Source organism: Sorex fumeus, unplaced genomic scaffold (assembly GCF_029834395.1).
Source record: "Sorex fumeus unplaced genomic scaffold, SorFum_2.1 ptg000067l, whole genome shotgun sequence".
NCBI classification, from domain to species: Eukaryota; Metazoa; Chordata; class Mammalia; order Eulipotyphla; family Soricidae; genus Sorex; species Sorex fumeus.
The window spans coordinates 2,668,332-2,693,948 of NW_026606124.1; the positions used below are offsets into that span (position 1 = coordinate 2,668,332).

Genomic DNA, 25,617 nt, shown 5'->3' on the forward strand with positions numbered 1-25,617 from the left:
AGTCACACAGCAGCACCAGGCAGAACACTGGCCTGTCCCTGATCTGTTCCACCGTCCATTTCTTGAGGGGAGCTGAGGGGGGCCGGCCTGCTGTGGTGGAGCTGGGGCTTCTCCTGCAATGGTCTCGGGCCTCATATTCCCTAGATCCATCCCCATGGGTGTGGTCACATCCCCAAACCCAGAGCAGCTTCATCCACTCAAGCTGGACCTGGTGCTCAGCTGATGGGCGGACCCCATGTCGATCTGAGTGCAGGCAGAACTCGACCATATGTCTTTGTTCCTGGTGGGGGTGGAGCACATCTGGCAGTGCTCCTCCTGACTCAGTGTTAGGGGTTGCCCCTGGCAGTGCTTGGGGGCCCTGGGGGCCTGGGGATTGCACCTGCTTCTCCTGTGCGATGCCCGCGCTTGGTCCTTGGCCTCACTAGCCCCGGTTTAGACATCCTGTGAGGGGCTGACGCTCCTGTGAAGCTGGGGGTGAGGAGGCAAAGGTCAGGTCACAGGCAGGAGGAGGGGGGCCTTGACCCCCTAGACTCCTGAAGGGAAGAAGGAAGTCGGAGGCACATTTATTGGCGTTTTTATTTTTTTCACCGAGCTTAGAGAGCAGATGCAGCTACGGAATCTGGAGGGAGTTCTACGGGGAGCGAACAGAAAGAGAAGGCCCGGGGCCCTCGAGCTGCTGCTCCCTGGGCACTCGGCCTCACTCGGGCCCGGGGAGCTCGTGCTAGAAAGGCCGTGTCCACTGTAGAGGGAGGAGTTAAGACCCCGAGAGCCCAACTGTTTTCCAGGAGGACAAAAGTGGGTCCTCAGGCCTCCTGTGGGCAGAGCGTGAGGGGCTCACACTGTCCCAGCATCTGCTGCCACTCAGAGGCACGACAGACCTGGGAGCTGATACGAGTGTGCCAGGCTGCGGGCCTCTCCACGGGGCAGGGTTGCTGCGGCCCCTGGGTGTCCCTCTGTGTGCGAGAACTTGGGAGCAAGCCAGGAGGCCCCCCAGGCTGACTAGGGAGGGTGGGTCCTGAGGGCAGGGGTGAGAGACACGGGGGAGAGGGAGAGAGCAGAAAGCAAGTTCGGAATAAGGCAAGCAGGGTCCTAGGGCCGTGAAGGGCAGGGGAAGCAAGTGAGATGGAGCCAGGGCCCCTGCGAGTGGACGCGCTCCGAACCCTCAGGGACCCAGCCTCCTGGCCACCCCAAGGGACACCCCCAGGGGAGAGTCACATGATGTGGCACTTCTCAGCTGTTTGCTTGAGGTCCCCCACTGTGGCCTGGGCCTTGTCCTTAAGGGAGCCAAGGTCCAGGCCAGGGAGGCTGGCCAGCTGCCCGAGCACCGACGCCTTCTCCTCCTCTTCCTCGGTGTCCTCCTTGATCATCTTGGCCAGCTCCCGGGGCAGCTCCACATCACCACCTGCCAGCTGGATCTGGCCCACGTCAGTCTCATTCTGGAAGGGAAAAAGGAAGCAGCGAGGCTGACAATCCGGAGGGTCCAAAGTTTAGGGGACAAGGAGGAGGCCTGGACCTCCTGAACCCTTTCAGGCTCCTAAATTCTCTTTCTGTTTTTTTGGTGGGAGCTCGCACCTAGCAGTACTCAGGGCTTCCTCCTGACTGTGCTCAGGGACTACTCAGTGGTGCTCGGGGGGCGTAATGGGATGCCAGGGATCAAACCCAGTTTGAACACCCTGCCTGCTGTTGTAAGAACAAAACTGATGCCATAACAGGCGGCAGAAATGAGAAAAATCAAGTAGGCCTCAGGTTCAGATCCTGGAACTGAAACAGATTCAGTTTCCCAGCAATAAAACAATGTGTAACTAGCCAACCTGAACCCACCTGGGAAAGCTCCTGGGCTCAGCAAGGGGGTTCAATTAGTCAGTTTTCACAATGCCCCAGAAGTCGCTTTTTGTTAACCCTAAAAGAACAAGAAGGGCTTGAGCGATAGAAGAGCGGGTAGGGCATTTGCCTTGCATGCAGCTGACCCGGGTTCGATACCCAGCATCCCATATGGTCCCCCAAGCACCGCCAGGAGTAATTCCTGAGTGCATGAGCCAGGAGTAACCCCTGTGCATCGCCGGGTGTGATTAAAAAAAAAAATTAAAAAAAAGAACAAGAAGCCTATGTAATCATAAAATTGGTACTGATACTAAAAATTATTGTTTAATTGTTGCCTAAACACTGTTACCCTAGACACTTGTCAAAACACCTTTGTTTGGCAACTAAGTAAGATTCTTTTCTGAAACAATAAGGCATGTACTGCTATGTAATCAAACCCTATATAAACCGCTTGCTGCCTGAAGTTGGGGTCGCTATCAAGAGAACACTCTGGGGGGTATGGTGCCACCAGCAGGTCAGTCTGTACCTGAAAGACGAGTGCAACAACAGCCTGATGGCGCCTTCAGACTTCCAAATACCCCAAAATTGCTGCTGTGCCTTTGGCCAGACCCCAACAACTTGGGGCAAAGTTTATCAAGAAAGTAAACGGCCAAAAGATAGGTATGTGGGAGACACACCCACAAGCCACCTCCAGCTCAGCTATATAACTGGAGGCAAGGCTTCTCTGGTTCCTGATTGAACTGCTTAATGGCCATGACCCCAGAGACTCAGGAACAAATCTTGGAAACCAGCGGCTTTAGGTAGAAATGCGTCCGGTCCCTGCAGTAAGTTACAGGTGCTGGGCCACCCCAGGTGGGAATAGATTTTGTGCCTTGACCTGTTCCCCCTGAAGGCCCGGTGGCCACCATCCTCCAGAGGCCACTGGACAGTCAGGTTTGGGCCCACAGTGATGAGACACATGGGGCCTACACGGGATAGGGGTGAAGCCAGCCCTTTCCTCCCTGCCCCAATGAGACCCCAAGTCGCCACTCACGAACGGCGTCTCTGGCTCCTGATCAAGCTACTTAACGGCCATGATCCCAGAGACTCAGAAACCAATCTCGGAACCCAGTGGCTTTTGGCAGAAATGCGTCCAGACCCTGCAGTAGGTTACTGTCTCCGGTGTCTCCGGGCCATTCCAGGGGGTAAAGGGTGCTGTCCCTCTGCCTGCTCCCCGTAGGTGGCTTGATGGCCGCCATCCTCTAGAGGCCATTGGACAGTCAGGTTTGGGCCCTCAGTGATGAAACATGCAGGGCCTCATGGGATGGGGGTGGAACTGGCCCTTTCCTCCTTGTCCCTACGAGACCCCGAGTCGCCTCCCACTAATGGCTTTTCTGGCTCCTAATCAAGCTGCTTAATGGATCAAGTTCCAAGAGATTCAGGAACAAATCTCAGAACCCAGCAGGTTCTGGAAGAAATCCTTCCAGATTTAATCGTTAAAATTTTGGAATTTCAAAATCGCTCAGCCACTACTGCAGCCACGCGACATCATATGTTATTCATAACCAGCAATAGAAAACAAATTGTCTACTGTTGTCTTTTCAGCAGATCTGAGTGTTGGGGAAAATCTCAAATAATAATGGTGGGTCTGGTGTCAAAATATTGAATGTAATCAAAGTAGAGAAAGAGTAATGTGGAAATTGTCTGTCCCACAGGTAGGGGGAGGGCGTGGGATGGGGTATACTGGGGTTTATTTTGGTGGAGAATGGGCACTGGTGAAGGTACGGGTGTTTCATTGTATGACTTAAACCCAAAAGCTTTGTAACTGCTCTCACAGTGATTCAATAAATAAAAGGTAAAGGTAAAGGCCCTCCCGTTGTTCATCGATTTGCTCGAGTGGGCCCAGTAACGTCTCCACTAGAGACTTTGTTGTTACTGTGTTTGGCATATCGAATATGTCACGGGGAGCTTGCCAGGCTCTGCCGTGCGGGCAAGATACTCTCGGTAGCTTGCCAGGCTCTCAATAAATAAAATTATAAAAAATGAAAAAAAAAAAGAAAGTAAGATGGAGTTCATGCCCAATTCAATCAGCTAATCAGTGGCTGAATAAATAGCAGTACTCCTACATTAAAAAAAAAAAAGCGACACTCTGTGGGTGAGATAGTTGACACCAGTATCACTGTATCACTGTCATCCCATTGTTCATAGATTTGCTTGACTGTGCCAGTAACGTCTCCATTTGTCCTAGCCCTGATATTTTATTTATTTATTTATTTATTTATTTATTTGCTTTTTGGGTCACACCCGGATATGCACAGGGGTTACTCCTGGCTCTGCATTCAGGAATTACTCCTGGCAGTGCTCAGGGGACCATATGGGATGCTGGGAATTGAACCTGGGTCGACCGCGTGCAACGTAGACGCCCTACCCACTGTGCTATTGCTCCAGCCCCTAGCCCTGAGATTTTAGCAGCCTCTCTTTACTCGTCCTTCCAAATGGTGCTGCATTGGAGGCTCTTTTAGGGTCAGGGGAATGAGACCCATTATTGTTACTGTTTTTGGCATATCGAATACGCCATGGGGAGCTTGCCGGGCTCTGCCGTGCAAGCAGAATACTCTCGGTAGCTTGCCGCGTTCTCCAAGAGGGAGAACTAGACTATAAGAGGTTGCGCGACCTCAGTATACTGGAATAAAACTCCTACTGATTTTGCATTATTGTGTTCATGTCCCTGTCCATCTTGCCGCTTGGGAAGTCAGAATGCCGGGCTTAACACTGTACTATCACTCCTGCCCCAGATTCTATTTTTTGTTTTGTTTGGGGGCCATACCTGGTTATGCGAAGATTATGCTCCTGGTTCTGGCTCTGTGCTCAGGGATTATTTTTGGTGGTGCTGGAGGACAGAGGAGACCCATATGCAGTGCTGGGGAGTCCAACCAGATTGCTGCATGCAAAGCAAGCGCTTTACCTGCTGTACTATGTCTCTGGCACCCAGATTCTTAGAATGTTATGGTGATCTCTCCACTCCCAAATTGGACCTTTGAACCTGGATTCCTAGTACTTTTCTTCCTTCCTTCCTTCCTTTCTTTCTTTCTTTCTTTCTTTCTTTCTTTCTTTCTTTCTTTCTTCCTTGTTGTGTGTGTGTGTGTGCGTGTGTGTGTGTGTTTTACATGTTGAGTCACATCTGGTGATGCTCAGGGGTTACTTCTGGCTCTGAACTCAGGAATTACTCATGGCAGTGCTCAGGGGACCATATGAGATGCCCACGATTGAACCCAGGTCAGCCACATGTAAGGCAAATGCCCTACCTGCTGTACTATTGCTCAGCCAGCCCCTCACATCTATTTTTTTTTTTTTTTTTGCTTTTTGGGTCATACCCGGTGATGCACAGGGGCTACTCCACCTGGACCATGCACTCAGGATTTACTACTGACAGTGCTCCAGGGATCATATGGGATGCTGGGAATCAAACCCGGGTCAGCCACGTGCAAGGCAAATGCCCTACCTGCTGTGCTATCACTCCAGCCCCTCACCTCTATTTCTAAGTCAGGCCTTGAGCTGACCTCTCCAGGAGTTAGCCTGATCCCACCTACTCACTCAGTGACTTTTAGCCTCTGGTCCACACACTGGTGGCAGGAAAGTCCTGCTGATGTGTAAGGAAGACACCACTCCTTAACACCATGGTATTTCCAACCACAAGCCCGCAAACTGGTGCCAATCTACAGGGGTAAGAAGGTGGAAAAGCCTAAACTCAGCAGGTGCCGATGATGGTTAACACCGAGGGACTGAGCTACAGGGGTGCTGGGCACCAGTCCTCACACACCTGTGGCAGGTGGGCATTGAACCGGTGCTTTTAGTTCTCTCTCTGACCCTGGGACTATGATCTCCCCTTAACCAATAAGAAGAGGGAAACTCAGCCCACTGGTGTAGGAAACTTGCCCACATGTCTAGGGAGGGGCTCGCTGGGTTTCATGTTCCACTGACAGGGGGCAGAGTACATTGGATAGGGTGCTTGCCTTGTACATGGCTCACCTGGGTTTGGTTTCAGCACCCCATATGGTCCCATGAGACCTCTAAGAGTGATCCCTGAGCGCAGAGCCAGGAGAAAGCCCCGATTACCACCAGGTGTCGCCAAAAATACAAAAAAAAAGCTATGGGAGCATTCCTGCTCTCCGGACACACCATCAGGCTTCCCTACCCCTCTGGGGGCCTGGAGCCTTCTAGCTGAACTCAGTGACAGTCGCGGCTTTCCTCTCCCACTGACCTCAGGGTTCTCCTAGGGAACACGTGGCTCCCATGTTTAGCACAAACATTTAAAGAATGATTCCACTCTTAGTTGGGTTAACTTGGTAACTCTCTGGAAATGAAGGCTTTCTGCACTGAATCGGTCATTCAAGAGATCGGAGCCTGGAGTCAGAGGGATACTACAGTGGGTAGGACTCTTGCCTTGTACATGGCCAACCCACGTTCAATCCCCAGCATCTCTTATGGTCCTCTGAGCACCACCGAGAGTATACTCCTGAATGTAGAGCCAGGAGTAACCCCTGAGCATTGCTGGGTGTGGTCCAAAACAAAACCAAAAAATCCAAAAGACTGAAATCTACAGAGCTAGAAAGTCAAAGGGCTGAGTTCATGCTTTGCATGTGGGATGCCTAGGTTCCATCCCTGGCACCACATGGTCTCCTTAGCTCTTCTGGGAATGATGCCCCCCCCCCATACAACAAGCTGAAAGGAGCAACAGGGAGTAAGCATTTGCTGAATAAGTGAACTTCTCATATCTGAGCTTGCAGTTCAAGTGCAAGATCAAGGTCAGGAGCACCCTGGCAAAGGGCTTCTGTTTCCCCCTTGGTATCTAGCTCAGTTCTGGCCACTGGGAGTAACTTGTGCCTCAGTCCCTTCCTCAGGGCTCAAAATAAGCAGATCGGGGCTGGAGAGATAGCACAGCAGGTAGGGCGTTTGCCTTGCATGCAGCTGACCCGGGTTCGATTCCCAGCATCCCATATGGTCCCCTGAGCACCGCAGGAGTAATTCCTGCGTGCAGAACCAGGAGTAACTCCTGTGCATCGCCAGGTGTGACCCCCCCCCAAAAAAAAAGCAGATACATCCATGCAGACAGCGCCCTGGATGCATGGCCAACCGCGGGGGAAACTTTGCTCTCTATAGACAATGCCACATTCCGGCAGACAGACAGAAGGTTCTGGAGCCTGAAGGGGCATTAGGAATGTCACCTTTTATCTGCTCCATCACTCAGTGGTTCTACATCCTCCGTCAAGCCCAGCCTCTCTGAGCCTCATTCCCTTGGTGTTTGACCCGTAGCCAGCCATGTGAGAGCAGCCACTGGCAGTATCACTCCCTGGGGGGGTGGGGTGGGGTGGACATCTAGGGGCTGGAGAGTAGGTCTGGAGGCAAGAAGGGATCTGGTCCAGCTGCAGGACCAAGATTGACAAGTGTGTCGATCTCTGAGGCCAGGCTTCCTCTCCATGTCAAGCTTACGCCAGACACCCTTGAATGAATGAATGAGTGAATGAGTGGATGAATGACTGGAAGGAGCCCTGAGTGAATGGGGCAGTGGAGACTCAGGGTCCCACTGTGTCTGGCAGTCCTCAGCCTTCTCTTACCTTGGGCAGCCGGTACTTGTCCCGGAAGTGGCTCCGCAGCGTAGCGCGCTCTGCCTTTCTCTGTGTGAACTGCGCGTCTCGCTCCATCCTATGGGGCCGGGGACAGAGTCAGGGCGAGGGCTGAGAGCACAGGAAGGGCCGCAAGGACCTGGCAGGTGGAGTTTCTGCATTATAGCGAAGCACTGCAATACTGTCCTCCTTCTGGAAGATTCTAGGACTTAGCACCCTACTTCCCCCATCTCCCCTGGAAGCAGGTCCCTTGTGGTTGCCGCCGCCTCTGGGTGGCACTGTCGGAGTCACCAGGGCAGAGGCTCATCTCTGCGAACCATAACAGGAGTCCTCTTTCTGAATCAGTCATTCAAGAGATCGGAGCCTGGAGTCAGAGGGATACTACAGTGAGTAGGACTCTTGCCTTGTACGTGGCCAACCCACGTTCAATCCCCAGCTCTGAGCCTCCACAATCTCCCTGATGGTGGAGGTATAAGGGGGGAGAATTCGGGAACAGACCTGGGTTTACATCAGGCTTCACTGCCAAATTTGATAGGTAAATCACTTTCTTCTGTAAAATATGGATAAGATTTTGCAGCGGGCAAATCCGTCTATCAGGATTTTAAGGGAATAACCATAGCTAGCATTTAGTGATGTATCAGGTGCTAGCTGCTAAGGAAGGGGCTTGCATGCATTAAAAAATTTTGGGGGGGTTCATACTCAGTGATGCTCAAGGATTAGTCCTGGCAGGCTTTGGGGACCATATGAGGTTCAGGGGATCAAACCTGATGTCGGCTGTATGCAAGGCAAGCACTGTACCTGCTTTGCCATTGCTTTATTCATGCATTCCCATTTTACTGAAGATAAAAACTAAGGCACAGAGAGGTTTAGGAAGTATCTTAAAGTCACAGAGATTAATAATAATAATAAGAAGAAGAATAAGTAAAATTAAAAGCCTGGATGGGAATCTGAACAGCCAGGAGTCCAGCTCCTATCCAGATCCCGGGTGCATCTCTGACCCACCATAAGCGCGCAAATGGTCTTGGTCACTACATTCTCTTATGTCAGCCTCTGTGGCTCTGAGCCCCCTCGGTGTCCCCCTTTTCCCAGAGCCTCGGGCTCAGAGGAAGGCCTGTGGGGAGACACTGGCTGTGTCCAGATCGGATTAAGGGATTACCGGTTTCCTCGGAAAAGCAAGTATTCCCACCACACACCCTGCCCCCATCTCCCTGGGAGCGGAACAGGGGTGCTTGTCTTGGGCTTGGGATGGGGTGATTCTGGGGACAGCCCAGGGACACATCCCAGCCCCTTGTCACCTGTAGGGAAGGAGGGGAGGGCTGGGGTCTGAGATGGCCTCTGGGTGGAGGGACAGCTCTGGGGGGGAAAGGCGGACGGAGCCCAGGAATCCCCACTTACTTCTCTTCCACCAACTGCTTCTGATACTCCTCATACTCCTCCCGGCTCATGCCCTGGGCTTCAGCGGGGGACTTGTCCCCGTCCCCTTTGTCCTCGCCGCCCCCCAGGCTGCCGGTGAGATTCTTCAACTGGCCCCCCACCATGGTCTTCACCATGAACGCCATAGTCTTCGCCGACCCGGCCGCCGGGGGTGCGGATAGGGGGCCCCTCGCCCGGGGCACCGGCCTCGTCTGCTGCCACTTCAGCACTAGACTCCGCGGACAGCTCCGGCCGCGGGCGGCCCCGCACTCCGCCCCGCCCGCTGCCCGCCCAGGCCCGCCCCCAGCTCCCCGCACCCCTCCTGGCTGGGGGTGGTGGCGGGCAGGCACGGGGCTGAGCACGTGCCCGCTGCACATCCCGCCCCGCTGCCTCCGCCACGTGCCTCCTTCCGCCCGGCGTCCACTGGGCACCGCTGGCAACTGGGCTGGGGGTCATCCCTCAGGCCAAGGGAGACTGAGTGATGTTGACCGGCAACACTGCTTTCTCACTCCTGCCCTCCTCCCTTCTTCTCCTCTCGGACCAGGATTCTCAACTGGCACTTCCAGCGAGGGGGCACAATCTAGCCCTGGGCCCTACCCGCACCCCTTGCCCCCTCTGCAGCTGCCCAGAGAGCATGGCGCTGGGGGCCGGATGAGAGACCAGAGAGGGGTGCCTCTATGACGGCTGCTAGGTCTGGGTCACATGCCAGCTGGGCTGACCTGGAGAGCCGCAGGGAGGGAGCAGGGAGGGAACTGTCCATGGTGAGGCCAGCTGTGCCGGTCCTCCTTGTGGTGTGTGAATTTGGGAGCAGTTAGGCAGGTTTTGTTTGTTTGTATTTGACTGGGGAGATAGGACGAGTGGGGGGGGTCGTTGGGGCATACCTGGCAGTGTTCAGGGCTTACTGCTGGCTCTGTACTCAGGGATCACTCCTGGAGGGTTTGGGGGCCCTTATGGGGGGGATAGAACCTGGTTCAGCCGTGAGCAAGGTCAAATGTCCTCCTGGCTCTACTCTGGCTCCCTCTCCCTCTGGCCTTCCGGCTTGAGGGGGTGTCTCTGGGTCCTCCTTTGGGTCTCCAGGCCGGTTGGAGCCTGCCCCTAGGTTCCTGTGCCAAGGAGGTGGAAGAATTGAGTTAAGGTAAAATGAGAAAGTAAGCGAGTCTAACCAAGCAGGGGTGAGAAATCCCCTTTAATACGGTGGAAGCACCCTAGAAGCTAGGGAGCTAGGGTGGGAGCTGGGTGCCCACCAGACCAGGGAACTGGCCAGGCCCTCCACCCCCCAGACTCTTCCTGGTGATGAGAAGCAGATCTTCGTCCGGGGCTCTAACGGGTCACGCGTGTGCACTGGAAGTGGGCGGCTGCCTCCTCAGCATCCCCAGGGCCTTAGGAATTCGAGGTACAGGACTCAAAGGAAGTCGGCCCGAGGACAGATACTCCCGAAGGCTCTCGTCCAGCTCCTGTCTGCTGCCGGAGGAGAGAAGAAGTGCACTTACGATCTGGTTCCCACACTCAATGGACCATAGCCTCCCCTGCTCTGGAAACTTCTGTGGCTCCTTTGGCCTGCCATAGTTTCTCCCTGGCGTTCAAGGTCCATGATCCCATTGACTTCAGCCCTTGGTCACCTCTGAACTCTTGCATCACCCCCACTCCTGTCATCATTTCCATCTTGTGCCTCAGCTACCCTCACCACCCGGATGCATTCCCGTCTCTTACTGTCTGTGTTTCGGTGGTGCCAGGAATCAAACCCAGGGCTTTACAATGCAAGTCAACTGCTCTACCGAGGAACCATCTCCCTGGTCCCACTCTGCTTTGATTTATTTTATTGTGGAGGGAGGTCGGGCCGTACCCATCTTACTCCTGGCTTTGTGCTCAGGGATCACTCCTGGCAGGGCTCAGGGAACCATATAGGGTGGCCTACTCACTGTGCCATCTCTCTGTCCCTCCATCTGCTTTAAAGCTTATCACACTGTGCTCCTCCTCTCAAGCCACCAAGGCCACCCTGATTCATCTCTCTTGAAACTCCACCAACACAGACCAACGGCCCATTTCTGAGATCCTCAGCACACCCAAACATCAAAGCCACAAATTAAGGCTAGACCAGGCTGTGCTGTTTGCCAATGGTGGTCCAGGCTAGACCTTCTCCCGTCCCATGGCTAAGGTGCCCCTGTGTGCAGAGGGATGCCTGTGGGGGGAAGTGCAGGATGGTGGTCTGGGGAGACACACCTGAAGTGCACGTAGCAGAAGAAGCCTGCAGTCTGGATGAGCAGGAAGATCAGGAAGCTGCCGGATCGGAGGCACAGGGAGGCCCCTGAGAGTCGGCCTGCTGGCCGGGGGTCCTTGGCTGCTGCTTTCTGAAATGTGGGACATTCAAATATCCCGGGTCAGCTTCTGACCATAGGAGGGAGGGGAGCTGGACCCTGGGCCCTGTGTAGGCTGTGTCCCTGTCCCAGGCTTGGGCCCGCAGCCCAGCTGTCCCTCGGGGGAATGAGAGGAGCAGAGGCCCAAACCCCCTCCCAGCTTGCCCAGTTCCCACAGCTCAGTCTATGGGAGGAGTGGAGAAGGCCTGGGCCCGGGACTGTATGGGGGGGTAGAGGTGGGGTGAAGTTTCTAGGTAAATACAGTAAAGAGCAAAAGATGGGGTGTTCTGGAGGGCAAGGGAAGGGGCAGATGGGGGAGCAGGGACACAGACACTCAAATTTAGGGACCCTGGACACAGCCCACTCCCAATTTCCACTGGTCATTGAGGGTGGAACTGTGGGGTCTCTGGCTCTGAGCACGGGGAGGAGGGAGCTGTGTTCCTTCAGGGATACAGCGCGAACACAGGCCCCTAGGGGAGGGCGAGCCCTGAAGTGCTCAGAGAAGGGATTGAGCCCGCGCCCCAAGAGAGGGACCCCCATGTTACTGCTGCCCTTTCATTCTGCCTTACCACCTGTCCCCGCAGGTCTTTCTGCAGGAGGCTCAGCGTCTGTGCCAGCTCCAGGAAGTGATGCTTGGTGCCCACAGGCAGGTAGAAGACCTGGGCCCTCGAGGCCATGAGAGCAGCTGCATCCCTGTGGGGGCCGAAAACCAATGATGACAGCTCCCTGACTGTCCACTCTCCTCTGACCATGTCCCATAACGTTTCCAGAAAAGCCCCTGAGTGGGACAGGCAGAAGCCCCTCTGGAGGCTGTTCTTTTGTTTATTTTTTTGGGGGGAAGCACACCCAGTTGTGCTCAGGGATCACACCTGGTGGATCTTGAGAGATCATACGGTATGTCAGAGATAGAACCCGGGTCAGGGGGCTGGAGAGATAGTACAGGAGTTAAGGTGTTTGCCTTGCTTGCACCTGACCTGGGTTCCCATATAGTTCACCAGCCCACATGTTCCCCTGAGCACTGCCAAGAGTAATTCCTGAGTGCAGAGCCAGGAGTAATTCCTGAGCATCACCAGGTTTGACCCTAAGACAAAACAAAACAACAGTAAAAAGAACCTGGGTCAGTGGCGTGCAAGTTACCTGAGCTGATGTACTACCTCTCTGACCCTGGGGCTGGTCTTATTACCCAAACCTTCTTCCTGGATCCTGAGATAGCTCAGCCCAGACAGAGGTCACCTAACGCTGAGTGTCTAGCTCACATCCAGACTCCCTGGCCCTGCCTCATCCCCTTGGGGATTCAGCTCTTCTCTCTTCCCCATCTTCCCACCCTCAGGCGACTAGATGCAGACTGGGGTCGGGCAGGACATCCCACATCCAGTATCCAGACCGAAGCCTTCCTTCTCCATGGCATCAGGCTGACCCCAGGCCCCTGGGGCTGTCTGAGTTGCTCCCAGTTCTAGGCTAGAGGTACTGGGAAGCTGGATTTGGCACAGTGAAAGTGGGGACTGAATGCTCCTTCTGGGCCTGACCCTAGGTGCCCTTCATGAGCCTCCCGGAACATGTCTTCTGGGTGCTATCCCTGTAGCTCGGATGCCACTGGCCAATCTCCCTGGGGAGCAAGTGGTTGATGGGGGCTAGCCTGAGGGACCTTGTTCAGGGAGACTGGTTTTTAAACTAGGACGTTCAAAAACAAAACAAAACCCAGAAAAACAGGGCAGGAGTGATAGTACAGCGGATAAGGTGCCTGCCTGGCACACAGTTGACCTGAGCTTGATCCCAGGCATCCCGTAATGTTCCCTGAGTTCTTCTAGGAGGGATCCCTGAGTGCAGAGCTAGGAATAAGCTCTGAGCACCACTGGTGTGGCAAAAAAAAAAAAACAAACATCATCGTCTATAAAACAGGGGCCTGGAAGATGGACCCTCAAAGGACCAAGTGAGCAGGGTTTGCTTGCAAGAGTTCCCTGGTTTGGAGCCTCAGCACCGCATGGTCACCCAAGCATCTCCAGGAAGACCCTCTGATATAAAAATTGGGAGTAACCCCTGGTCATTGCTGGATGTGGCCCCCAAACAAACAAACAACAAAAGAAAAAGAAAACTAGGGTTTCCAAAACGTATTGTTGAGTCCGTTTCAATATCGGCAACCCTGCAAGTTCCAATCTACCCAGCGCCCCCCACCTCCATTGGGTGCACGCAGAGGAAAGGGGCGGGGCTTCGCTCGGAGAAGCCAATGGGCAGAGAGGGTCGGCTCGTCCCTTTCCCTGGGCCCCGTCCCCTGTGTCCTTACCGCATCTCCCCCAGTGCCTGGAGCAGAGTCCGCTGACCTTGGAGCAGGGCATCAACCTTGGCAGAGTCCTGGAGGAGCACAGCGTCTTGCTCAGAGCTCTTGTTTAGAGCCTGCATTCCGCACGGCCACAACAGCCTTCCTGGTGGCAGAAGGCTCCCTGGCTCCCTGGCTTTTTTGGGACATTTCCTTTTTTTCTGCACGCAGGAGCGGGGTGGAGGAAAGGGGGAGCAAGTGGGGGGGGGGACTGCCGAATCTGAGAACCAGGTGTGCTGAGTGCAAGGCACCCTCCAGCCCAGGCCCGACTTTACTTTTTGTTGTTTTTTGAGTCACACCCAGCTGTGTTCAGGGGTTACTCCTGGCTCTGTACTCAGGGATCACTCCTGACAGGGCTCCTGACAGGGCTTGGGAGACCATATGGGGAGCTGGGGATTGAACCTGGGTCAGCTGGGTACAACGCAAGTGTCCTACCTGCTGGACTATAGTTCCAGCCCCAGCCCCATCTTTATTTATTTATTTAAGTTTTGGGGCCACACATAGCAATGCTATTACTCCTGGCTCTGCACTCAAGAGTTACACTCAGTTACTCCTGGCGGTGCTTGGAGGACTGTATGGGGTGCGGGGGATCGAACCAGGGTGGCTGCATGCAAGGCAAAGTGCTCTAACCATTGTACCATCACTCTGGCCACCCAGAGCCGACTTTCTGAGGGTGCTTACAGCCCACCTACTCAGTGGTGACCCCGAGTCCCACCCCTTTCCAAAAGCGATTCTGTGCCAGAAGGAGACAGTGGCCAGCTCTCACCCCTCTGCGCACCTCCTGCAGGGCACAGTCCGAGCGGGGCCAGTGCTTGGGTTTCTGCCAGGAGAGACGGAGAGAGGTAGCTGCCGCTCTCTAAGGCAGCTGGAATCTGGCGGGAGGCACCCAGGGCTTGGAGACTGACCCCTTACCCCCCAGCCCTCAGCACCCCAGCTTCACCTCGAGCTGGCAGAGCCCAGAGTGGACAGGAGCAGCTGGTCCCTCTGCCCAGCAGCCGGCATCTTCCCTGCATTTCAGTCTTGGCCTGAGGCTGACCTCTCAGGGCCAAGACACCCTGTGGGCGAAGCCAGCCGGGCCCCACGGAGCTGAAATGAGGATCCGGGTGCATCTGAGCATGATGCGAGCTGCATGTGAACTGCATCACATGTGATGCGACATGCAAATTAGCACTCTGGTTATTTCTGTCCCTGGTCTGCAGATTCGAATATCTCCTCTCTCCAGAGCTCCAGCTGCCTGCTCTGCCTCGCTCTGCTGAGCAACCTGCGCCCTGCAGCCTTTCACCCTTGCCCTATTTTCTCTCTCATCCTGGGGGAGACAGGAATCCAAAGACAGATCTGCCCCTCTTTCTGCACAGAGCGGCCCACTGGCGCCTTGAGGACCCTGGGAGCTCTCCGTGCCTCAGGCTGGGCCCAGGATGCCCTGGAGTCACTCACCCAGACTCCCTCAGGCCTAGCCTGACCTGGGGACCCCAGCGGCTGCTTCCATTCTCTGCCAGCCTGGGCCAGCTGGTGCGAGAGAACCTGGAGCGTTTGCAGGATGCGGCCGTGTCTGCGGATCGTGTCCTCCAGGCTGAAGGATCTTTCCTCCCCTAGGAATGAGGCAGCGCTGAGCACAGGCAGCCAGCTCAGGGGCGTGGGGTTCTACAGAGCCACCTTTTGAGAAGAGGGGGCTCCTTGGAGAGGGATGGGGGAAGGGTCACCCAAAAGGCGCAACTCCTGCCTTCAAGACTTTCCCCTGGAGGGCTGGAGATGGCTCAGAGGATTGCAGGACACGCCTGGCAGGCAGGACCCCACGTTTTTGTTCCTGGCACCCTAGCATCGAGGGGACCTGGTGGCCCCCTAGATACCCCAACATTTTCTTATTTGGGGGTGACATCCAGCGGTGCAGAGTTTACTCCTGGCTCTGCACTCATCAGTCACTCCTGGCGGTGCTCGGGGGACACTATGGAGTGCCAAGCATCAGTCCGGGGCCAGCCACACGCAAGGCCAGCATCTTACTTGCTGTATTCCCTGCAGCATCCCACACCCCAAAGATTTTTCCCTGGAAATATGTGCCTGCAGGAGGGGACAGAACAGAGCACGGAAACCCAGGGCCTGCTTGGATTCATCCTCCTTGGGCTTCCTTCTCCCCTGGGTAAAGGAATTGGGGTCACTAGGGAGGGGGACCCTGTGACACCTGTGCAGGTCTCTGTCCCCGCCCTACCCTCGTCCTGGCCTTGGAAGTTCTGATTTGGACTCATGTCCTCCTCATTGTCCAGGGCCAGCCTTGCCCGCAATTCTTCCAGCTGCTTCTCCAGCCGGAGCTGCTCCTCCTCCAGGAATGGCGGTTGGGGAGCCTGGGGGAGGAAGACAGTATAGGAACAGGCCGGAGATCCAGTGCCTTCCTGTAACTCGGCATCTCTGATTTAGAGCCCCTTCGGTTCGTTCCCTGAGCTGACCCCACCCCCTCATCCCCCCACTCCTGGCCTGCCACCAGGAACATGGCTGTCTCTGGTTCCCTCAACTCAGTCTCCAGCCTGGCCCACCTGCCCAGAGCCCCACCCCGGCAGCAACTCTGCTGTTTCAGCCTCATCCCTTCCAGCCACCCCCTAGCACCTCTGGCTGGTTAGGGTCCCTCTGTGCTCTCTCAGCTCCCAGGCAGCCCAAGAGGTCCTTGAGGGGTGTTGGCTCTGGGTCACCTTTGGCCCAAGGCCTTAGCTGAATGGGTTCCAAGCAGGGGGTGGGGGGCGGGAGCAGAAGCTTCTAGGGCAGAGAAGGGGCCTGGGCTGTCTCCCCCAGGACCCTCAGGGTAGGCCCAGGGCAGGCCTCACCTCCAGGCCCGGTTCACTCAGACTGAAGGTCAGGAAGGAGAGGACATCGTGGTCATCTGCAAAGGGACGCAGAGAAGAGGGGAGGTTCCCTGCCCCATGCCCTGACTTCAGCCATTTAGCCCACCCCCAGGTTCTGTGATGTTCCAGGAAGAGCTGGTCACTTTGGGCAGCTCTGACACTTGTCTTGCTCGCGTCATTGGAAAGGTGTGAGGGTCAGACTAGCAGAGGAGTGGACTATGAGGGTAGATCATGTGGCAGTCATGAGAGAGCCGAGGCAGAGGCAGGCAGAAGCAGCTGCAGCCTGGCCCTGCCCAGGTGAGTCTCCTCTTGTGAAACCCCCCACGCTCTCGTTGCCCAGACTCTGAAGAGCTAACTGCTGGCACTTACAGCTGCCACTGTCTGCTGCTCCCTCCACCCAGCCCTCAGGGCCAACCCCCTGTCACAGCCTCTCATGTCCCAGCAAGGGGCACTCATGGGGCCTACATGGGAACAAAACCTGTTTGTGTTACACCCTACTTGAGATTTGCAACAACTGCAGGCACCTGATGAGGAAGAGCTTGGCCCCTACCTCCAGCTTCTATTTTTTTGTTTGGTCTTAGACCACATTCAACTGTGCTCAGGGTTTACTCCTGAGAGACAAGGGTCGGTCACATTCAAGGCAAATACCTAATCTTCTATACATCCCTCTGTCCCTTGGCACCCCCTGCCCTCAGTTCTTAGAATGGGTACAAACTGGTTCATTCCACACAACTTCTCTGTTTGTTTTTTTTTAAATTTTGGGGGTATGTGTGTGGGGGGGGTGGAGGGTGGTGGGGGGAAGTATGCCCAGAGTGCTCAGAGCTCAGCATTCACTCTCCAGTTTGTTGGAAGGTCCTGTGATGCAGTGGATTGAACGCAGGTCTTTGCGTTACAAGCATAGGCACTCAGTCCTCTGAACTATCTCTCTGGCCTCTGATTTTGACGGCAATGGAGTTTAGTGGGGTTTAGTGAGGGACTGTGGCTATCACAGCGCCACCTGGCGGTGTCTAGAGTGTTATGCAGTGCTGGGGATTGAAACCGGGTCCTCACGCATTCGCGGGGAGTGCTCCAGCCTTTGAGGTCATGTTCCTTGCCCCATTCCTCTGACCTTACCCTTAACCAAAAGGAAGGTCCTCACCTGCCAGGGTGCCGGTGGCAGCAGAGACCCCAAAGAAACCTCCAGGCTCCAAAAGCAGGGGCCCCACATTGGCGCAGACCTCCTCCGGGTCACTAGGAGTGAGACCGCTGTTCAGGGACACCTGGAGGACACAGAGGGACCAAGGCCTTCATGGTGGGACAGGGGATGTGCCTGCCTGACCCAGTGGCTCTGCAAATCCTAAAGGAGCACAGACAGCCCCTGAGCGGGGAGTTGAAGGAGGTGAGGGCCTGAAGCATTGATCTTAGTTTAGACCTCCAAAGAGTTTAGGGAAACTGAGGCTCTGGGAGGGCGGAGACTTCAGTGGATGGGCGTGTCCTCCACGGGTGGGTGTGTCTCTATATGGGGCGAGTCTGTGGGAGGAGCATAGCAGTAGGGGCGTGGTTTGGGGCGGGGCTTGTGCATGGGCGTGTCTACGGGCCGGGCTTATACAGGGGCGTGCCTATGAGAAAGGCGTATATGTGGACAGGGCAAGATCAGGGGCGTGTCTGTGGGCGGGGCTTGATTAGGGGCGTGTCTGTGGGCGGGACACACAGTTGTAGGGGCGTGTCTGTGGGCGGGACATACAGTTGTAGGGGCGTGTCTGTGGGCGGGACACACATTTGTAGGGGCGTGTCTGTGGGCGGGACATACAGTTGTAGGGGCGTGTCTGTGGGCGGGACACACATTTGTAGGGGCGTATCTGTGGGCGGGACACACAGTTGTAGGGGCGTGTCTGTGGGCGGGACACACGTTTGTAGGGGCGTGTCTGTGGGCGGGACACACGTTTGTAGGGGCGTGTCTGTGGGCGGGACACACGTTTGTAGGGGCGTGTCTGTGGGCGGGACACACATTTGTAGGGGCGTGTCTGTGGGCGGGACACACATTTGTGGGGGCGTGTCTGTGGGCGGGACACACGTTTGTAGGGGCGTGTCTGTGGGCGGGACACACGTTTGTGGGGGCGTGTCTGTGGGCGGGACACACGTTTGTAGGGGCGTGTCTGTGGGCGGGACACACGTTTGTAGGGGCGTGTCTGTGGGCGGGACACACGTTTGTGGGGGCGTGTCTGTGGGCGGGACACATTTGTAGGGGCGAGTCTGTGGGCGGGACACACATTTGTAGGGGCGTGTCTGTGGGCGGGACACACATTTGTAGGGGCGAGTCTGTGGGCGGGACACACAGTTGTGGGGGCGTGTCTGTGGGCGGGACACACAGTTGTAGGGGCGTGTCTGTGGGCGGGACACACAGGTGTAGGGGCGTGTCTGTGGGCGGGACACACGTTTGTGGGGGCGTGTCTGTGGGCGGGGCATGTCTGTGTCAGGCTTGCTGCGCTTTATCCCAGGCCAGAGTCTGTTAGGATCCTGGGAAGTGCAGTTCTAGTTCCAAGTCCTGGGACTGGCATTCCCTCCCCCCAGGGGAGCTGCAAAAGCAGGGGGGCTACTCACACGCAGTCTCTGCCCCCAGTAGGTGATCCGAGCTCTGAAGGGGTACGGCCGGTTCCGGAAGTCCCGGTGGCAGGAGCCCAGCACCTGGCTGGCTGCCTCCCTGCGGGCACTTGGGATTCAGCCAGGCCATGCACAGGGCTGTGGTGCCCGTCGCCAGTGTCCCTGCCTCCCCCCTTCCCCCGCTGGGTGACCTGGTAGGGGACGTGTCCCTGTGGTCTGCCTTGGGTTTCCCGTAGGGAAGAGGGAGGAGCAAGCCCTGACTGGCAGGGTGCCAGGCGGGGCTTACCCAAGGGGCCCAAGAGCTGCTCTGCGACTCCTCTCCCGGGCCTGGGAGCCGGACCAACTGTGCCTCACTCTCTGAGGCCCACCCACCTCCCTCCTGCCATCCCCCTCCATCCTGAAGCCCCACATCTCCTGTGCCTGGGAACCCTGTTCTTTCCTCTCCCTCTGCCAGCCCAGAAGGCCGTGGGTAGACTTGAGAGAGAAAGTCAAGGGGACATTGGGGCCAAGACAGTGGAACCTGTTTGCTACCCCATCCCTATGGGACAGGCTCTCAGCAGGGGAGGCACTGTGAGGGGCTGGGGGTCCCGAGGTTCTCAGGGCACAGGATCACAGAGTGGCCATCACAGTGGCCACGTCACTGCCCCCTCTGGCAGCCACCCAGGCGTTGGCTCTGACCTCGAGCCCATTCCCCCACTTGCTCCTAGGTTTCCCTTTTTTTATTTGCCTTTTTTTTTTTTTTTTTGCTGTATTGTTTTAAGGCCACACCCGGCAATGCTCAGGAGTTACTCCTCCTGACAGTGCACAGGGACCGCATGCGATGCCGGGGATCAAACCCAGGTCGGCTTCGGGGAAGGCAGACGTCCTACGCGCTGTCCTATTGCTCTGTCCCCGTCTTTAAAATGCAGAGGATGATGGAAATGAGCTCATAACCTTGTTACGAGGGCTCGCTCACAACTCCGCCTGTTGACTGCTTGGCCCCATGCCTGGCACACAGCTCCGCTCCACAAACGCCAGCAATTATTCTAATTGTTATGAGCTCAGAAAGGTTTGCAGAGAGACAACAACCAAGTGGGCTGACTACTGGGGGCGGGCTGGGAGGGCAGGGACGCCACGTGGCACAGGGAGAAAAGGTGCGGGCAGGCTGGCAGTTCCACTGTGTGATGGCAGGCAAGGCACCCGCCCGCGCTGGGCCCCGATGTCCTCCTCTCATATGGGCTAGTAACGTCCCTTCTCAAATGCTGGGAATCAGCTGGGCCGAGGTGTGTGACAAATCCCCACCCAGTCCTACCCTGCTATATTTATTTATTTATTCTTTTTGGGTCACACCTGGCTGTGCACAGGGGTTCCTCCTGGCTCATGCACTCAGGAATTACTCCTGGCGGTGCTCGGAGGATCATATGGGTTGCTAGGAATCGAACCCGGGTCTGCTGCGTGCAAGGCAAACACCCTACCCGCTGTGCTATCGCTCCAGCCCTTATTTTTATTTTTAAAAAATTTTTTTTTTGCTTTTTGGGTCACACCTGGCAATGCTCAGGGGTTACTCCTGGCTCATGCACTCAGGAATTGCTTCTGACGGTGCTCAGGGGACCATATTGGATGCTGGGGATCGAACCTGGGTGAGCCGCATGCAAGGCAAATGTTCTACCCACTGTGCTATTGCTCCAGCCCCTACCCTGCTGTATTTTAACTCATACCCTCCTACCCTGGCCCCAGTACTGGGGTTGCTGCATTGAATTGAAGACTCCAAGGGCTGGTTTCCAGGAAGAGCCCCCAGACTAGGGACCTGCCTGAGAAAGGACATGCAGGAGGGGGGTCTCAAGTACAGCCCAGGAGATGGTCCCTGCGACAGAGGTGGGGGTGGGTGCTGAGTCCCTCCCGGCCCTGGGGTTTGGGCAGGGCGGTCCCACCAGACCCTTACCGAGGTGGCTCAGAGGCGCTGGGTCGGTCACCCACCAGCACGTGGATGGCAGGGCTGCTCTGTAGGGGTGACAAGTGCCATCAACTGGGGGCACAGGGGGCACAGGAGCACAGAGTAGGGGGCTGGGCATGAGCGCACCACTCACCAGGGCATCCCCAGCTGAGGAGTCAAAGAGGATCCCAACGCCGTCCAGAGAGGCAGGTCCCCCCAGCACAGAGCTTCCAGTGGCCCGTTCCTGGGTGTACCACACAGCCTGCGGGCACCGGCTACTCAGTCAGGGCTCCGTGTGTGGAACCCCGGCTCACGCCCTCGGCCAGGCCTGGGGACACTCACCATGCCCTGGGCTCCTCGGCGCCCCGGCCCGGTCACTCGCAACTGCACCTCCACTTCCCAGGCAGGGAAGAGGGCAGGCTCCTTGCTCCACACAGCCCCGCTTTGGTTCCGCAGAGAGGGGGCCAGCCGCACCTCCGCCAGGCCTGGGATCGCATCTGCAGGGGGCAAAGCTTAGGACCTGGGCCCACCCTCCCCTGAACCCCGAGTTTTCTCCCTCTGAGGGGAGCTGGGCTCTGGAAGGAAATTGGAGGACACATCAAGGTCTACATTTAAATTTTTTTTTTTCATTTTGGGTTACACCTGGTGATGCACAGGGTGTATCCTGTCTCTGCACTCAGAAATTACTCCTGGTGGTGCTCAGGGGGCCATATGGGATGTTGGGAATCGAACCCGGGTCGGCTGCATGCAAGGCAAATGCTCTACCCTCTGTGCTATCGCTCTAGCCCTCAAGGTCTACTTTTGTGTTTTTTTAAATTTTTTGTTTTGGAACCACATTCAGCTGTGCTCAGGGGCTTGCTTCTGGCTCTATGCTCTGTGGGACTTGAGGGAGTATATGGGGTACCAAGGATAGAACTGGGTCTGCTGCCTACAAGGCAAGTGCCATAAGCCCTGGGCTGTCTCTGGCCCAAGTCTGCCTTTGAATGACAAGCGACTGCTCTGAAATGAGAATCCAGAGAAGAATAGAAGCTGGAGGACCAGAGAGAGAGAGACCAGGGGTAAGGCTCTCTTACCCGCCTGCAGCCAACCCTGGTTTGAATCCCTGCCACCACATGTGGTCATCTGAGCACCACCAGGGGTCACTCCTGAGCACAGAGCCAGGAATAGCCCCTGAGCACCATGGGGTGTGGCCCGAAAACAACAAATAAACAAAAATGAGGAAGGAAAAAGAATGGGAGTTGAAACCCAATCCTCTGGGGTCTCTGCCCTGAGCCTCATAATAGTCTCTGAGATGCACAGATGGGTACACTGACATGTAGGAAGGTGAAGGAGCCGGGTGGACTGGAGCTCAGCGCCTCCATCTGATCCCAAAATACCAACTCTTCTACCAAGGCAGATGTTTGTGTGTCTCTGGTGAAGGTGAAAGCTCAGGACAGTGGAAATGTGGAGTGACACTCAGTGGGGTTCTGTGGGGCTGAGGCTTCCTGCTGGAGTGACCAACAGTGTTCTGGGGTGAGGAAAGGAGAGATGGGTGGGGGGGGGGTGCAGGCTGGGAGCAGAGCAAGGAACATCACTGGTTGGGGAACAGAAAGGAAGGAAGGAAGGGAAGAGAAACTGAGGCAGGCTTGGCAGGAACCAAGGGGAGGGAGCCCTAGCCCAGGGACTCCGCAGCCCTCCAGCCTGCCAGCCTGGCACTTGGTCCAGAGCCCAGTCCCTGCCAGGACTTCCCGGTGACAGCTAATCCCGCCTTGTTTGCTCGGCAAGGCTGAGCCTGAGGCAGGGGTCCCAGTCACTGTGCATCTGTTTTCTTTCTTTCTTCGGGGTGAGCCACATCCGGCGATGCTCAGGGCTTTGCACTCAGGAATCACTTCTGGCGGGATTCAGGGATCCATATGAGGTGCCGAGGATCGAAGCCAGGTTGGTTTCTTGCAAGGCAAGTGCCCTCCTAGCTTTACTATTGCTCTGGCCCCCAGCCACATTACACTGAAGTGACTTAATGGCAGCAGGAAGTGACCCCTGACTAGTTCAGGGAGAACCTCACTGCGGTCTAGGGGCTCTTTGAATGGACTCAGCCCTGTGTCTGGGCTGGACACAGAGGGTCTGGGTCTGGGTGGGACCTGATGAAAGGACCGGTGAAGAGCAGAGCGATAGTACAACAGGGATGTTGCTTGCCTTGTACACAGGACCCTTGTGTACCCACCGACCTGAGTCCAATCCCCAGCATCCCACGTGGTCCCCTGTGCACTGCCAGGAGCAATTCCTGAGTGCAGAGCCAGGAGTAATTCCTGAGAATCTCCTTCTCCAGGTGTGGCCCCCAAACGAAACAAAACAAAGACATTAACAATGAAAGATGAATGAATGAGTGGATGGATAGTGGACGGAGACAGCACCCAGATCCCTGGGTGGTTCTGGAGAAAGGAGGGCATGTGGCAACAAGGAACAGCCCTTGTGTCCCCTCTGTCTTCACAGAGCCAGCCTCCAGAGCCTCATCTCAAAGAGTCCTGGTTCTGGCTTCAGTTACACGTGATGCCCTCTGAGCACTTCCCTCTCATCTGCCCTGACGTGTCTGGTCCTATGCTTTCTTCTTTCAGCTTGGCTGGCTGGGAGGCTGGGACCCAGGCCCTGGCCCAGTTCCTCCCACCATGTGTGTCCCTGGATCTGGCCTGGAGACTGGAGCATATGCCAGGCAGACAACGTGCTGCAGGGCACCCGAGAGTCTTTGGGGACTAATCTCCATGCAGCATAGGATATGCCCTTCCCCACACAGAGCATATTCCTGGACTCATTCCATGTCCTGACCTGATCCTAAGCCATGTTCAAACGCTGGGTTCCATTCCCAACGGCCACTCCCCCCACCCCCAACCCAGCCCATCCTGCAGGAGTGGCACTTGTGGACACTGAGCACAACCATACTCTCAAAATAAAGTAGGGGCGAAGGGTGCTTGCTTTGTATGCAGCTGATACCAGTTTGATCCCCAGCAACTTATAAGGTTTCTCAAGCACTGCCAGGGTTGGGGCCGAAGCAATAGTACAGCAGGGAGGGCGTTTGCCTTGCATGCAGCCGACCAGAACTTGATCCCCATATAGTCTCCTGTGCACTGCCAGGAGTAATTCCTGAGGGTAGAGCCAGGAGCATAGCTTGGGGTGACCCAAAACAAGAACAAAAGACAAAAACAAAAACAAGACAGCATCACTGCTATGAGAGATCCCTGAGTGCAGAGCCACTGACTAAGCCCTAAGCACAGCTGATTGTGGCCCCCCCAAAATACAAGCAAGCAAAAACAAACCAATGATACAATAGAAACACATTTAAAAATCATTTTGGGGGGCTGGAGCGATAGCACAGCAGATAGTGTGTTTGTCTTGCACGCGGCTTACCTAAGTTCGATTCCCAGCATCCCATGGGGTCCCCCGAGAACCACCAGGAGTAATTCCTGAGGGCATGAGCCAGGAGCAACCCCTGAGCATCTCCGGGTGTGACCCAAAAAGCAAAATAAATAAATAAATAAATAAATAAATAAAAATTCATTTTGGAACAAGGACCCATAGCAGATGGCCGGTCTGGATGAGGTCTTCACTCACTAAGATGTGCTCCTTCCTGCTTTGCACTGAGAAGGCAGGGCCCTCTCCTCCCAGACAGCTGCTTGTGAGGACACCTTGCTCCAGGCAACCCCGCTGCTTCTCATGGATGCTTCCAAGTCCACCAGCTTGGAATCAGAAGAGTGGACGTTTGTGCTCGTAACAAGTGCCTTGATTCTCTGTGTGTGTGAGTCTTCACAGGCAGAGAAAGCAGGGGAAGGACTCTCAGGCAGAAAGGAATGAGGGGCTGGAGCCACAGTACAGCAGGCAGGGTGTCTGCCTTGCACGCGGCCAACCCAGGTTTGATCCCCGGGATCCCATATGGTCCCCTGAGCACCACCAGGAGTTATTCCTGAACGCAGACAGAGCCAGGAATCACTCCTGAGAAACCCCCAAAAAATGATTTAAAAAAATTAATTTTAAAAAAGAAGAAAGGAGAGAAAAAAAAAAGAGCTAGACTGGCGGCAAGGCTGGTAACTGGGGGTAAAACTCACATAAGCTGCCCAGGCTCCTGCTGGCCCCAGGCCTGGTCCCTTCCTGGGCACGGGCTGGTGCTGGCAGGTCCATTCTCCCAGTCCCAGCACCCCGAACCCCCTGACCCTCTGAGATGTCCTCTCACCTCCATGATGACTCCAAAAGGGTATCCCAGCGCCCGGCGACGCCAGCTGGGGACCTTTGAAGCTGAACTTGTACTCAAATCTTCGATGCGGAGGCCGGCCCCCCTCAGGGCTGTGAGGCATCAGGAGCAGGAGGAGGAGAAGCCCGAGCAAAGGGCTGGGGGCCCCCATAGCCAGCGGCATGGTGAAGGGATCTGGTGTTGGGTCCCAGGCGGCTCGGGAGCAGTATGGCCTGGGAGGGGCTGTGGGTGGAGGGTGGGGAGGAGCTGGGGAGCAGCCAGGAGCTGGCTCTGGGCACTGTCCTCTCCCTCCCTGCCCAGCACACACATCCTGTTCTGCCTTACCCTGGCCCTCACCTCCACGTGTGTGTGTGTGCATGTGTGTGTGCATGTGTGTGTGTGTGCGCGCACTGCAGATTCTGAATCTGAGCGCAGCCTGCTCCCTGTCCCATCCTTCCACCTACAGCAGCGGCTGTGGGGGCTCAGGGATCCCAGGACAGACCCTGATGATCCGCCCCCTCCAGACAAGACTTAGCATCCTGTTTACTTCCTGCACCCCGCAGCCTGCTCTGTCCCCGTCCCCCCCACCCCCCACAC

General features: G+C 55.9%; 2 protein-coding genes across 2 annotated transcripts; both read right to left on the reverse strand.

The window, feature by feature from the left end:
• Positions 1-1,117: 1,117 nt before the first annotated feature.
• Positions 1,118-9,097, reverse strand: CPLX3 (complexin 3). The gene is made up of 3 exons (XM_056128818.1): positions 8,820-9,097; positions 7,416-7,503; positions 1,118-1,436 (listed from the first exon to the last, which is right to left on the reverse strand). Exons 1-3 carry the CDS (start codon positions 8,981-8,983, stop codon positions 1,212-1,214), a joined length of 477 nt encoding a protein of 158 aa, XP_055984793.1. The 5' UTR covers positions 8,984-9,097; the 3' UTR covers positions 1,118-1,211.
• Positions 9,098-10,140: 1,043 nt separating this feature from the next.
• On the reverse strand, positions 10,141-25,355 carry LMAN1L (lectin, mannose binding 1 like). The gene is made up of 13 exons (XM_056128820.1): positions 25,024-25,355; positions 21,168-21,322; positions 20,980-21,087; positions 20,835-20,893; positions 18,914-19,013; positions 17,472-17,592; positions 16,316-16,371; positions 15,709-15,841; positions 14,940-15,094; positions 13,473-13,540; positions 11,761-11,884; positions 11,058-11,185; positions 10,141-10,295 (listed from the first exon to the last, which is right to left on the reverse strand). The coding sequence occupies exons 1-13, from the start codon at positions 25,202-25,204 to the stop codon at positions 10,166-10,168; spliced, it is 1,518 nt and encodes a 505-aa protein (XP_055984795.1). The 5' UTR covers positions 25,205-25,355; the 3' UTR covers positions 10,141-10,165.
• Positions 25,356-25,617: the final 262 nt, after the last annotated feature.